Here is a 14605-nt window from a genome sequence, read left to right as displayed (position 1 = left end):
GTTACTCAGGGCCAAGGACCAAGTGCCACCTGCTGGTGAAGTTTTAAATTGCATTAGGATTGCTAGGGATTCTTCATTCATTCAACTAGTGTTTGGAAGACATCCTATATGCCAGGGACTGTGCTGGAAGCTGGAGATACAGCAGTGGTCAGCACAGCCTCTGTCCTCATGGAACTGGCAACGCAGTCAGGGTTTATCGCACACAATGAACCAGAGAACACAGTTCCTGCACTAATGAAATTTACAATCTACAGGTGACTTGTAAAGCCATTGTTTCCCAATATTTAGTGTTTTTAGAACTAGCCTCTAGGCATAGCGCCTTCACAATATTTTCCTCTATCTTTTTCCTCTTGCTCTATTATTTTTCTTTAAATTCATGTACTTTTAAAAGAATAGGATTTTGTTTCATTTATTTTAAAATATTTTATATTATGTTTTGTACAAACATACAAAAAGGTATTAGTAATAATGTGACTCACACTCCAGCTTTATCAAACCTTAATATTTTGGCATATTTTGCTTCTGATATTTTTAGTTAAAATTTCCTCCATAAATTTGTCTCCCTTTCTCCCCAAAGTTAACCACTATCCTAAATTTACTTATGATTCCAAGGTATATTTTTATACTATTACTACGGATACATGCATCCATAAAATACATAATTTGTTTTGCATATTTTAAATGTAGATAAGTGACACCATACTGTATTGTCCTTTAACAAGTTGTTTTCCCTCCGCCTTATTAAATTTTTGAGTTATAACCATGGTAATATAATTAGCCCAAACTTATTCATTTAAGCTGTTGTATATTATTCCACTGTCTGAATATACCACAGTTTATTTATCCATCCTCCTGTTTTTGGACTTCTAGATGAGTTACATATTTTTGCTATTACAAACAGTGCTTGACTCATTTTTCTACATAAATAAATCCATTTTTTATTTTCAAGGAAACTTTGTATTACTATCATAAGTTGAAAATAAAACCACTGATCATGAAAAAAGGTAACTGTAGGAAAATTGAAAATGAAAACAAAATGTTTTCAAATTCTAGTCATACACCGTTATCTTAGGAAACTAAATCCTGTGATGTGTTCTCCCTATTGAAAAGAGGAACTGGCAAGTGTTGGGGAGGACCTGGCCTGAACACTGAACCTCAGACAGATTTTTTTTCACTGATCTGCTCAGGCTAGAAAGAACACCGAAATGGAAATCACTTTCTCACCCTGTGATTCAGCACTGTTGAATCCTGTGACTGTGGAAACCTAAAACCCACTTTCCTGCCCTCAGTGTTGCTCATCTGCTTTTTGGGAAACACTGGATTAAGTGGAACAAAGGAATATTAAATGTATCCCACATGTCAGGCACTGTGTTAGACTCTAGAGGCACAAAGGGGAATAAGAAAGAACCTTCAAGGTAGACAAGACAGAGATCCATACAACCAACAACCTGAGACAATCAGTACAAAATGATCACAGGAGATGGAGAATGGGGAAGGCTAGGTAGATGTCAGCGGAGGTTTTACACAAAGGAGGTAACATTCGATCTGGAAGTCTTGGAGTATGCGAAGGATTTGAATTGGCAAAAGAGAGGGAAGACCTTCTAGGCAGAGAGTAGCTTAAGCAAATGCATCAGAATGTGACCATATAGAGTACAACTGGGGATGACAAACTTTAGATCCTTGGAGAATCACAGCTTTGGTTGTGGATGGTCATGAAGACAGGGAGGGGTGATGGGGACAATTAGATTCCATAGGCAGGTGGGGGCCAGGTTAGCTTTGTAGAGGCCAATAGAGAGCCATGGGAGGTTTCAAACAAAGGATCAGTATGATCAGATTTGTCCCAGGTGGAACAGCAATTGTTCTGGGCTGTTAGCCAGAAGTGTCCCCAAGGGTTAGGCAATGATGCTGCGTATTGGGCTAATGTTTGCTGAATGGCGTCACCTGGAAAGTTAGGTTCATATGAGCGCTGATCAGTACTCTCCAGGGAGTCAGAACCACTGAGTCATATATCCCAGCTAGTTAAGTTCATTTGTTCTCTCTAGCTAGCCAGAGCCAACTGAATGGTCATCTCCCAGTTGGCCACTTACCTGGGCCTATACCCAAGACTCTAATATTGACCTAGAAAGGACACTCAGAGGCCTTCATCGAGAACCTGAATCCCTCTTGAGTGCCCTCCTGGTCCCAGCCTGCCACCTGCCCCACCTTACCGCCTGGCAGTTTTGATTATGGCCAGTCCTCATTGTGGTCCTGACAGCCCTGAGGGCTCCATGATGGGCAGGGCCAGCTGCTGCCCTCCTACAGTCAGCCACCAAGCTGAAGGTGTCTGGGTTCACAGCTGGCTCAGGAGGGCCACGCCATGATTGCCCAACCAGGCAGGCCCCTCAGTCTGTGCCATCTGGGCTCCCGCAGACCTTAGTTCATAGAAAACTCCCAGGCCATGCAGCCTATTTCTTCTTGAAGACCTCCCAGGCCTCTGAGAGGCCTTGTTACCACCATGAGGATAGTGACTTACAAATGCATGGGTAGTTTCCCTCTTCCACCAGGGCACATACAATCAGAAGCCTTGGGTATGTAAGGGTATGAGGACCACACCCATCCCCAGAACCCAGTGTTTAGACCCTGACGGGGAGGAGGCCATCATGGTGCCAGGAAGCTGCTGAAGGCAGCAGTTTGAAGAGACTTCAAGGAGGCCAGAATAGCAGAGCCTTTGGTTGGGGGGACATTCTGTGAGCTCCCTGGAAGGCGGTTCCCCTCAACGTTGGGCCAAAGGGCCAGGAATGAGCCTCAGCTTTTTCAAGCTGCAGGAATTTATTTCGAATGTTTTGTAAGGCTCCCAAACCACACAAGCATTGGAGTCCCCTTAAAGGTCAAACGAACTCCTAAGCAGAGCTACCTCCTTGCCATGCTGGCCACAGAAGTCACGGGGATGGCCCCTTGTTCTGTCCTTCACCCTGACTCTCTGGCTCTATACCTCTGCTACCCCACTCACCCTGAGTTTCAGTGGATGCTTGGTAGATAATTTCTGGTGCTAATGATGGGGTCCACAAAGCCTGAGCCAAGGAGCCAGGCCCCCAGAGGTCCTCTCTAGGAAGAGCCCTTCTAGGGAAGTTGCCCAGGTCTAGGAATTTGAGTCTTTAGATTGAGAGTCAGGGCTGGTGATGCTCGCTGCAGGGGACTTCACCTAGACTGCTCCGAAAGCAAAGTTTGGGTGAGATGGGTGAGTACCCCAGTGGTTACCTCAGGTCAGCATCTCCTGTAGGGGCTCTCAGTGCCAGCACCAAAGAGCAGCTGGGAGAAGGACTATTCCCCATGACGTTCCATCAACCTGCCCAAGTTAAAACAGTGTGCTTCCTATGCAGGGGCAGCTTAACCCAAGTCCCCAGCCCCATCTTCCTACCAGCTTGCCACCTGATAAGCCCCTCTTAACAAGAAATTCTAGGGCTCAGTCTTACTGTGTACCAGCCTGGCCAAGGGCTAAGGCTCCTCCCCATGTGCATTTGTTGGCAGGTGATGTATATGCATGTGCTTAAGAGAATTTTATGTCTTCCAGTTTCCCTTGGATTGTCAGCATTTGTTAGGCAAGGACTGTGGTGTTTATGTTTTGATGAGAGGCAATGTAGAGTTGGAGCATGACTTAGAGTTGGGCCAACTCAAGTTTGAATGAGGCTTTGGCACTCACTTATTGTTTATCTTTGGCAAATGACTGAACCTTTCTGAACTTGCTTTATGAACATCTTCACTGCCATTATTGTCCTGGTGGAATGCCTTCTTGTGTCAGGTGCTATATATTCCTATCCTGTTTAATCGTCACAACCACCAATTTAGGCAGGTATTACCTTCTGTATTGTACAGATGGAGAGAGTAAGGTTTCCCAAGGTCATACAGAGAATGTCAGAGTCAGGAGTCCATATTAGATCCGCAGGATCCCAAAGTGCCTGGCCCAAGCCACAAGGTGTCCTAGATAAAGAGGACAGTCTGCCCAGCCAGGCAGTGTTCTCCCAGGCCCTTCCTGCAGAGGGCAGGACCATCAGAGGGGCTCTGTGAATAGTCCAGCTCTCAGCATCCTATGCCTGACCCTGTTTTGATAACTCCACAGAAGGAATGTCTGCGGCGGACAGTGTTGCCCGGGATGGACGACAGCAAACAGCACCAACCACTGTATCAAACGTAAGTGCCTCTGCCCCATCTCCCCTTCTCTGTCTCCTTCGAAGTGGGCTGATCATGGGGACTCCAGAACCAGGAACAGAAGTGTCTTCCCCAATCTGCCTCCTGGAGATGCAGCTCCCCTCCAGAGTGGAGGCAGGCTGCTGTGGAAGGGAGGAGATTTAAAACAGCCTCCAATAGAAGACAACTCAAATAAAATCGTCACTCATGTTTTTAAAGCTCCCTGCATTCCCTTCCCACTGCCCTGCTGTGTTGGCACCTTACTCGCTCTGCCTGCAGGATCCCTTAGGTGCCCAGACACCTTGTAGTCTGTAAATGTGGCTGGCCCTAGAGCCTCATCATCACACATTTGCAGGGGCACCAATCACAGTGTGTGCCATGGGAACCCACCTCTGTCTTGGCCCTGGCCCCTCTGGGTCTGGCCTCTGCCAGGCACCCTGCCAGGATGGTCAGAAAAAGCTCTGATCCTGAGTCTGGCTCAGCCTCCCTGTGGACTGCTCTGAAGCCTGGCAGCCTGGCCCAGATGAGAGAAGAGAGAATAGTCATCTTAGTTATGTAGAAACCAAGGAGTGAGGCAGGAGGAGCCAGGGGCCCTGTGCTCAAGCATCCACTGATGGTGTCGGAGGCAGTGACAATAACAGTACTCACTTTGAGCAAGGCGCACTTACCTAGCCTATGGGGCAGGTAGGACCACTATCCATTTGGTAGATGAGGCACAGACAGGTCACGGGCTCAAGGTCACGTCGCCTGGAAATGGCAAAATTTGAACTTAGGTAACCTGACTCAGAAGTCCCTCTTCTTAATCATTATACCCTGCTGCCAAGGGTCTTACCTTACTTTCTGGGTCTCACTTTCTACGTCTGCGAACTGGGGAGGACAGTGTACTGCTCCTACCATTACTACCACCACCATTACTCTTACCACCATTACTACTGCTACCACTATTGCTGCTGCTACTACTACTACTACTACTACTACTACTACTACTACTACTACTACACTACTAGCTAACAGCTGAGGACTCACTATGTGCTCAACACTGTGCGAAGCTCTTCACATACATTATCTTAGCTAAGACTCTCAGTAATCCTATAACGTGTATTCACTGATTATCCCCACTTACAGACGAGGAAATGGAGGTTCACATTAGTTGGGAAACGTAGCCAAGGATATTCCACCCCAAGGGCTGACTCCAGAACCCTATACTATTCTCTGTGGGCTGCTATTCCCTCCCAACGCCAGCTGAGGCTGGGGCCCTCTGAAATTTGGAATTTCCATAGGTGATAACAGATACGGGGGTTTCAAGAGGCCCCTTGGATCTTTCTCCCATCCAGGGCCTTTTTTGAGCCCTTGTCAGCTCCCCAGGTCTGTATGGCAGCTCTAAGAGCAACCTTGACTGCCCCTCCCAGAGCTGCCGCTACACTCTGAGAGGCCCTAAGCCTGGCTGCAAAGCCTCAGTCTCACCAGAACCCCTTCTTGCTCAAGGACAAGCCCCCAGGCTTTTTTCAGGGTGAAGGTTTCCAGGTGCATGACAAGACCCACGGTGTTCCCAGACCTCATGGAGGCCCTCCTCTCTGGCTCTGACACCTCCCAAGATGGGGACAAGATGAGGATGAGATGGGAACAGGATGGGGCTACTTCCACTCCTGCGGGGATGGTGATGTGGTCTTGCCAAGATCTTGGTCCTGCCTCAGGCTTCATGGTCCTAACCGCTCCCAGTCTGACAAGGAAGCCCAGGAAGAATCTTGATGTTTCTGGGGATCTCCAGATAAAGAAATCAAAACCCCAAACTCAAAACAAACAGCAAAGCAGATCTACTCCCTGAAAATTCTTTTCTCTTCAGGAACCCTAGATTAATGGGGGCTCTCAGAGGACAGGTCCTCTATAGCTGGGGAAAGAGTTGGTGGGGGAGGGACACCTCATAATTTTGAAGATGAAGACAATGAGCTTTAGAGAGGTGGTGACTTGCTGCAGGTCACACAGCTCATTAGAGGAGGATCTGGGACTCAAAATCAGTGACTTCCCAGGTCGGGAAGCCAGGGATCTGGGTAGTTAGGTGGTTTTATACTCAACAGAAGCTCTGAGATTGGGGCCTGGGTGCTGGAATTTTTTTAAAGCACGCTAGGTGAATCTAACCAGAGCTGAAGACACTGAACAGAGTTTGGGATCAATCATCGGAAGATCTGTCTTGGGGGGCCCTACTGAAATTTGAATGTTACTCTGAATTTTCTGGGATCTTATCAAAGTGCAGATTCTGATTCAGCTGGTCTGAGGTGAGACTGGAGAGTCTGTGCTTCTAACAAGCTCCTAAGGGGATGCTGCCGATGCTAGTCCAGGGACCACACTTTGAATAGCAGGGCCTGGGAAGGCAGTTGGGGTTGGAGATGGGTAGGAGGGTTGGTAAGTTCTAGTGAATTTAGCAGAGTGTTGTCAAGGTTTGAGTTGAAGTTGGAGCAGGCTGGCTTCGGAGGGGTCTGGGCATGGTCCTCGCTTGGGCCCTCCAGCCCTGGAGGTGCTCAGCTTCCTAACTTGCACGTGAGTTTCCAGCATCAATCTCTGCCAAACTGGAGTTTCAACACTGGAAACTCGTGGTTGGGTGAGTCTGCAGATTGTCAGAACCAGTGAGTGTGTGTGTGTGTGTGTGTGTGTGTGTGTACACTCTCGTGCCCCAGCAGGGGTCTGCTCTAGCATGCTGCCAATACCCACTTCACTCTTGGGGTCCTCAGCCTCTGTTATTTCTTTCCCAGCCCTCTCACCCTGCGGCTCCCCTGGTCATCCTCGGACCCGTGCTGCAGGCTGGCAGCTCTCCTGGAGGAATTGCCAGTGGGCATCAGCCTTTCCTACTTCAACTCAGCTTGCTCACTGAAGATCTGTGTGCTAATTAGCTGGGCCCTGTGCTGTTTGCTTGTTGCTGTTTTGCAGCTAATGAGCCTAACAAGAACCACGTGCGCCATCGGGCGTTGTCCCTGGATGGCTGGGTCCCCGGCTCTGCAGAATGTGGGGTTCTTGGCTCCACACCCTGTCAACTGGCTCTTCTGCTTCCCCCAGTGGTTTGCCTCCCTCTTCCCCCAGCCCTCCTGGCTTGAGCCGTGACTGCCAACGCGGGGAATGCTCATTCTCTGTCCTAGCAGTTTCACACATGTGGGATGTCTCCTCGGCCAGCAGGAGAGGAGGGCTGACAAGGACAGTGTGTGACATCCTTTCATTGCCAAGAATCAAGTCTAGTCCCAGAACTGTGTGGAGACTCGATCTGTCCCTTGGTCTCTCCCAGATATCTGTAGGTTCAATCCGCTGCCTATGCTCAGGGAGAGATGACCCTTGCCCCTGTCCCACCCCCTGGCCCCCCTTAGCCTCCTGTCACAGAATCCTAGGTTGCTGTAACATACCAGCCCATCTTCCTGGCAGGCCTCTTCCTTCAGTCCTGCCCAGTCGCTAGACCTGAAGGTGGTTATTGTTGGAGCTCTAGCCCCTCCCTCCACCTTGGCAGCGCTGGGCCCTGGTCTCTTCCTCTCGTCTTGGTATCTGCCTTTCCTCCTGTGGCTTTGCCAGTTCTGCCATGCGATTTACGTGTTTATGCATTTGTGGGGGCGGTGGACTGGAGCTGCCTGGCCCACTCGGCTGAGGGGAAGGACTGTGGAGTGTGGGATGACCAGGTCCTGTTTATAGTTAGGGCTTTGGGAAGACTGTCCCATCTTCCCAGACTGGCTCACCCCCATCACCATCCCAACACACACACACACACACACACACACACACACACACACACACACACACACACAGGTTTTGGGGGCTTCTGAGGTTCACACTGGGGAAGAGGATTTGAAGAATTCTTTGAATTCTCATTTTACCTCAGCCTAGCTGAACAGAGGCTGGGGCTATTCTGGGGAGGGCAGAGGAAGTCCCTGCAGCTGTTGAGGAGAGGGCTAGGTGGGTTACTGTTCCTCCACCCCAGTATTAAGGCTCAAGGTTAAGAGCACATGCTTTGGATTCTGGTGTCAGATCCAAGGAGTTGTGGCCTCAAATCCCAGCTCTGTGTACTCAGGTAAGTAGCTGGCTCTCTTTTCACCATAGAGCCTCATCCATGAAGTGAGTCTAACAATATAAATAGAGTCGTTTTTGAAGGTTAATAAAAATAACACTCTGTAGTTCTTTCTGTAGGTCAGGACTTTATAGTATTAATTTTTAATCCTCACAACCACCCTAAAAGCTGGATTTGATCTGTATCTCATTTACCGATGGGGTTAACTATTTGTCCCAGGCTTGTAGCTGGGAATCAGCCAACAGAGCCTGGAAGTTTGGCTGTTATCTTAATTTAGATTAAGGAGACTGTTCTGCATGCCCAGCTCTACCACTTAGCTGCCTGACTATGGGCAAGATGCTTAAGGTCGTTGTGCCTCAGTTTCCTCTCCTGTAAAATGTGGCTAATATTAGTCTCCACCTCACAGAGTTGCAAGGAACAAATGAGGTAATGTAGGTTAAGTATTCAGTTCAAGGCCTGGAATGTGCTATGTGCTCTATCCACGTATGGCCTTAATGTTGAAGGCAAGGATTGTGTCTCCCAGCATGACACACAGTAGCAAGTATTTACTGGACACAAGGTAAAGGCTCACTTAGTATGTACTGAATTAATACTCAGCCTGTCCCAGGTTTGTTCTGAGACGTCCCCTTCTATGGCTCTAGGTCTATCAGCCCTTCCAGAAAAACCCCACAGTATTCAGGAGACCCTCAAGAGATCCTAGAGTGGGCCTGGGCATTTGCTCCTGACTTCCTGCTCCACAGCCTCTTTATGGCTTTTATTCTGGTCCACATCTCAGGGCTACAAGAACTCCATCCCTCCTCATCTGGCCTTCTCCTTGGCTTCCCTGAGAGAGCTTCCTTTGGTCACCTATCCCAGCCCTGTAATGTCCCCATCCCAAAGGGCAAGACTGTGGCCAGGTGGGTAAGAGCCCCAACTTTGGATCAAACTCCTTGGGTGCAAACTCTTGCTCCATTATTTACTAGCATGGTGACCTCGAGCAACTGCTTGGCCACTCTCAGCCTCAGTTTCTCCATAGGTTAAATGGGGATGAGAATAGTACCTATAGTAGTTATAAGAATGAAGAGGAGAGATAAATGTAAAGAAATCAGCCCAGGGCCTTGTAATGGTGAGTGCTGAACAAACGTTAAGGGTCAGGCAGGAGTGCGATTTGTACGTTCTTCACTGACTGCTTAGGAGCCAGAGGCTGGAGCCTATGGGTGGCTCATCTCTGCATGACTCTCCTATGAGACTCAGGAGTCAGAGAGAGAGGTGGAGGGGAAGGTGAGAGGCAGCTAAGGGGATAATCACATGATCTCAGTGGAGAACCAGGTAACATGAAGGGTACAGTCCTAGCAAGAGGCCGTCTATCTCTCCCGCCACCACCTACGGGTACCTTAGGTCTTCCTGGTGAGCAGGTACATGCCCTCGAGGATCTAATTTAGGAGATGTTCTTACCAGGGGCCCCTAAAGCTGGGCGCTGTGGCCTGTTGATAGCAGGGCAGTGTTGGCCCTCTCTACTGACTCGGCACATATTTTTAAGGGACTGAGTGAGTGAATGATCACATGGGTGACCTGGTAGTTTCCTCCGCCCATCCCAAGCTGTCTCCTCTAGCCTCTTTGGTTGGCTGCTTCTTTTCTACCCAACATCTTAATGTTGGGCTGCCCCAGAACTTTCCCCAGATCTTCCATATCCCCCATGCAAAGATGGGGGGGGGGGGCCATGGGAGACAAGCCAAGCATTAGTTGCCTCCCATTACTGAGCATCAGTAGGCACTGTGCCGGACAATTAACATGCAACAATAATAGTGCAATGCTCTCTCTGTGCCGGGGACCACGCGAAACACTTCAAACCCCTTCACCCTGTGAGTGACCATCATGCCGCTCTCTGTTCTAGCCCCTCCTATGTCCCTGCCGCTGCTTCTCCTCTACTCAGCAACTAAACGTGGCTTCCCGGAACTTAGTCCTGGGTCCTCTTCTTTTCTTTCTCGCTGCACTGCTCCCGGAATGATCTAATGCATTCCCATGGATGTAAACATTGTCTCTGGGCCGACGACGCCCAGATTTACATATATCTTCAGCCAGGCCTCTCTTCTGACCTCCAGACTCCTTCGTCCCGCTGCCTACATGACATCTGCTCTTGATGCCTCCCAGACATCCCCACTGCAGCTCGCCCAAAATGAGCTTGTAGATTCCCTCCCTCTGAGCTAACTCCTCTACCCAGGTCCTACTCATCTACCTGAATGCTCAAGCCAGACACCTGGGGGCCTTCCAGATTATATCTAATCTGTCACGAGTCCTGTTTGTTTTACTTCCTAAACAGCTGGAGAACCTGACTGCTTCTTCCTGCTTCTGCTACCTCTCCAGTCCAGGGCTCCAGCACCCTCTCCTGGGTAACGGCAGCCACCCGCTGACTGCTCACTCCCTGCCCCTTACTCCATAAAATCCATCATAACGCATCCCTTTCCAAACCTTCCTTCTGTGGCACACCCGACCTCATCTCTCAGCACTCACCTTCTCACTCACTGAATCCAGCCTGGGTTCTGGAATGTGCAGGCTATGGGCCGTCGCACATGCCGCTCTCTGTTTGCTTTCCCTCCTCTCTTTATGAGACTGGCTCTAGGTTGCCTTTCCAGTCTCTGTTTCAAGCTCCCCTCCTCAAAGAAGCTCCTCCTGACCACTCAGTCTAGAGCTGCCTCCCACCAGCCTCTCCATTCTGGATCTCAGGCCTTTGACTGTTTCCACCATAACTCACATCCCAATTTCTGTTTCTCTACTTGTTTGTTCACTTGTCTTGTGACAGCCTCCCTAAGCTGGACGCTCCCTGAAGAAGAGGATCGTGTCTGTCTTGCTTACCGTCCTAGGCAAATAGTGTATATTGGATGTATGACCCTTTTCTAGACGAGGACACTGAGACTCACAGAAGTGGAGAAACTTGCCCAAGGTCATGAGGTTGGAATTCAAAAGCAACTCTCTCCTCCACGCTTCCTCCCGGGTCTTGGCTAGGTTATAAGTGAGAATGGTATCCTCTGACCCTCCTAACCTTCCCTGGTCCTGGGCATGGAGCTGGTGTTGTTGTGGAAGGACTTGGGTGGCCCCGTGTCAGTCATAGAACTGTCCTCCATGCCCTTGAGCTGCTGCTCCCCCGGAAAAGACTGGTCTCTGGCCTTGTACTGATGGGGGCTGTCTGAGAACCCTATCCTATCCTTCTTTTATCTTCAGGGACCCCTTTGGCACGATGGCTCCAAAGCCCTGGCTCCTACCGGGGCTTGGGGCTGTGTGGATGGTGATTCTTGTGCTTTGGAGCAGGAGCTAGGGGCAAACCCGGGCCTCAGCCCTGGACCGCAGCCCTGCCCGTGGTCCCCCTCCTCATGCCTGCTGGAGCCCCGTGGGAAATGATACTGCTCCCTGGCCCCGGCCCCCAACTGGCCCAGCATTGAGGCATTTGTTAATGCAATTAGCAGGGCGGTCCACGCTGAAGGGCTGGGGGCCAAGGTCTGACTCACACCTCCCCTTCCTCCCCTCCCTCCGCCAAACGCCAAACGGTAGAGGCCCGCTCAGCATGCCAGACAGGCGTCTGCACAGAGGGGATGAGGGGCCAAGAACGGCATCTTTCTCTCATTAGAGGCTTTTATGTGAACACAACTGCTATTTTGGAGACTGGTGCTTGGCTGGCCCCTGAGCCCCAGCGCTGTTCCCAGCCATGCGAACTGCGGCCCCAGCACAGCTGTAGTGGGGACGGGGTGAGCCCTCGAGGACCTAACTTCTTTCTCCCACAGCCTGGGGGCTCAGGGATGAAGTCAGGGCCTAGGGACACAGATCCTGGGCAGAGCTTGGATGTAGAAAGAACGAGTCTCGGGCGGGGGGGTGGGCGGCATTCTAAGGGTGTGTGGGAGACAGGGAGGCAGAGAGGAATTTCTTTGGCCTCAGGGATCTCTTTGGTGGAAACCAAAGGTCCAGGCTGGAAGAAACAGCTCAGGAACACAGGTGGATCCCCACCTCCCTTCTCTGTAAGTGAATTCCAAGGGCCAACTGAGGCCTCTAGGTGGGGGTCTGAGGTGGGGTGCCTAGGGAAGGGCTGAGGTCAGTATTGAGGGTGAGTAGGAGACTGTCCTGTTTACGGAGGCCTCTGGGTGTGGATGGAGACAGGGCCCCGTCCTGAGGGAGGAATCGGGTAGCTCAGTGGGTAGGTTGTTAGTGTCCCACTGACACAAATTTTAGGAAAGATGGAGGTTTAATGGGGGAGCAGCTGAGCTTCAGGTGTGGGGGTGCTGAGCCCAGAGTCTGACCTGGAGCTGAGGCTCATCTTCCAGACAAGAGGGGATGGTGCTGGCGGCCTCAGAGGAGGACACAGGTTTAAAAGGCCCACTCTGAAGCCAGCACCTCATCTAACAGGTCGTAGATGTAGGGAGAAAGTCATCCTCAGATGACCCTGGGGCCCAGGAGACATTGCCGATGACCACAGCCCTCCCTGGGGAGTGAGAGGGTGGGCGTAGAGAGGGGACCGACTGGCTGTATTAACAGCGTCCCTGCCTCTGCGCCACAAAGCTTGGTCCCTCTCTCTAATCAGGGCCTGTCCTGACATTGCCTTTCTCTGGAAAAAAAAAAAAAGGTCATGGTAGAAAGGCTCAGAAGCCCTCTTACCTCTGCCGCTGAGGTTATGGTAGGTTTTTTAAAAAAAAGTCTTTGCAGTGCTGTCCGATAGAACCTTCTGTGATGATGGACATGTTCAATATCTTCCTGTTCAACACGGTAGCCACGAGCCACATGGAATATTGAGCCCTTGAAATGTGGTTAGTGCAACTGAGGAACTGAATTTTGAATGTTGTTTAATTCTAACCCATTTCATCCTAAATAGCTACATACAGCTCGTGGCTATAACATTAGACTGTATTAAACAGCACAGCTTGAGAGAGTAAAAAAGTACTTCCGCATCCATGACCTCTGTTGACACTCAAAACAGCTCTTTGAAGCAGGACTTACTGGACCCACTTTATGGATGAGACAACTTAGGCACTGGTGGAGGCATCTCAATGAGATGACATGGGCCTGAGGTCATGCAGCTGGGTTGCAGCTAAGCTGGAGTCAACCCAAATCCTCTTGACTCCCCAGTGCCATGTTGTCACTGTTCCCAAGTAGCTGACCACAGAGGCTCTGAGCAAATGGTAGGAGCAGTCCACATGGTGGGAGCTAAACTGCCTGCACAGAGGAGCTGTTTCCAGAATCTCCCCCAGGCCTGCCCATCCTGACTTTGGTCTCCTCCCAAAGGTGGAGGTTTTGTGTGGAAAATCTGAGCAAACCTCTACTCGACTGTTTTGGAGCAGAGTGAAGGTAGAAGGGGGCACAGCCAGAAGGTGGGGGGACTGGAGAAACGATGCCTTCTATTTCTTACTTTCAAAGCGATTTCGAGAGTTTTCTTTTTCTTCCCCTCTCTTTTGGCATCCCGTTAAATCCTCAGAGCCGAACTCCCAAAGCTGAAACTTTCCACATGCCCACTCCTCAGTGAGGGAGAGAGTGCCAGGAGAGTGCAGAAAAAAAGGGTTCAGGAGGAGCCCCAATTATGAATGGCTAAACACTGGCATTAGCGAGTGGGCACAGGGAGGCTGGTAGCAGTGCCGGCTGTGTGAGGGTGCCGGCCTTCAGCAGAGAGGGCCTGGAGTGTGTCCCTGACAGCTAAACGTGGACATTGCGGCGTCCGTGCCTAATAACCTTTTACCAATAATCAGTCAAACACGGACATCGCAGTGTCACGCTCGATAACCCTTCACGAATAATCAATCAATGAAGATTCATTAAAGCCATGTACCCCATCCTGGGGTGATCTCTCAAGTATAAGGCACTATCTTTGCTCTTGAGGAAAAATGGAAAAGAGGAGACTCCAAGAGTAAAACATAAAGACTTCTCAACGCGCCACGTTTGGGAGTTTGCTCTCTTAAGATTCCCACAGCGCTGCATGGAACTGCCTCCCCTGGGTCCTCCTCGTTTCCTTCTTTGCTTTATGTGACAGCCTCTGCCACGGGCCATTCTGAGATGGCTGATTTCCTTTTAGATACTTCAGTTTTGAAATCGGTGCTCGTTGGACAAAAGAGTGTTTTGCTTTAGTCTCCTTTAAATAAAAAAACACATGATCACTATTGCCTACTACTTCCCAAAGGGTCCCAAACTTTCGGATTTCATGCACCAGCAAAATATCTGAAAACATCTTAGGCACCAAAGTACAGTGCAAGCTTTCCCTTTTGCCACGTGAGGGTGTTAGAAAAACAAACTACCATTTGACATCACCTTTAATTAAAATAAAGAACGTTTTAACACCAAACAAGTAAAAAAGAGAATCTCAAAATAAAAGATACTTTTTTTTTTAATTTTATTTATTTAATGTTTTAGGCGAGGCAACCCTTGGTTGACCTCACAGATTGCAAAGACCTT

At 49.7% G+C, this 14605-nt stretch overlaps 1 protein-coding gene across 4 annotated transcripts in view; it reads left to right on the top strand.

The window, feature by feature from the left end:
• The window catches only part of LTBP2 (latent transforming growth factor beta binding protein 2), a 99423-nt gene that overhangs the window by 3600 nt on the left and 81218 nt on the right, over positions 1 to 14605 (top strand). For all 4 annotated transcript variants that reach the window (XM_036238440.1, XM_016138970.2, XM_016138977.2 and 1 more), the window contains exon 2: positions 4097 to 4167. In XM_036238440.1, coding sequence (XP_036094333.1) covers positions 4097 to 4167 — 71 coding nt within the window. The remainder of the gene's footprint in view (positions 1 to 4096; positions 4168 to 14605) is intronic.

The sequence above is a fragment of the Rousettus aegyptiacus genome, unplaced genomic scaffold (assembly GCF_014176215.1).
Source record: "Rousettus aegyptiacus isolate mRouAeg1 unplaced genomic scaffold, mRouAeg1.p scaffold_m13_p_3, whole genome shotgun sequence".
Taxonomy (NCBI): Eukaryota; Metazoa; Chordata; class Mammalia; order Chiroptera; family Pteropodidae; genus Rousettus; species Rousettus aegyptiacus.
Note: the sequence above shows the minus strand (reverse complement) of the source record. Positions and strands in the feature narration are given on the sequence as shown.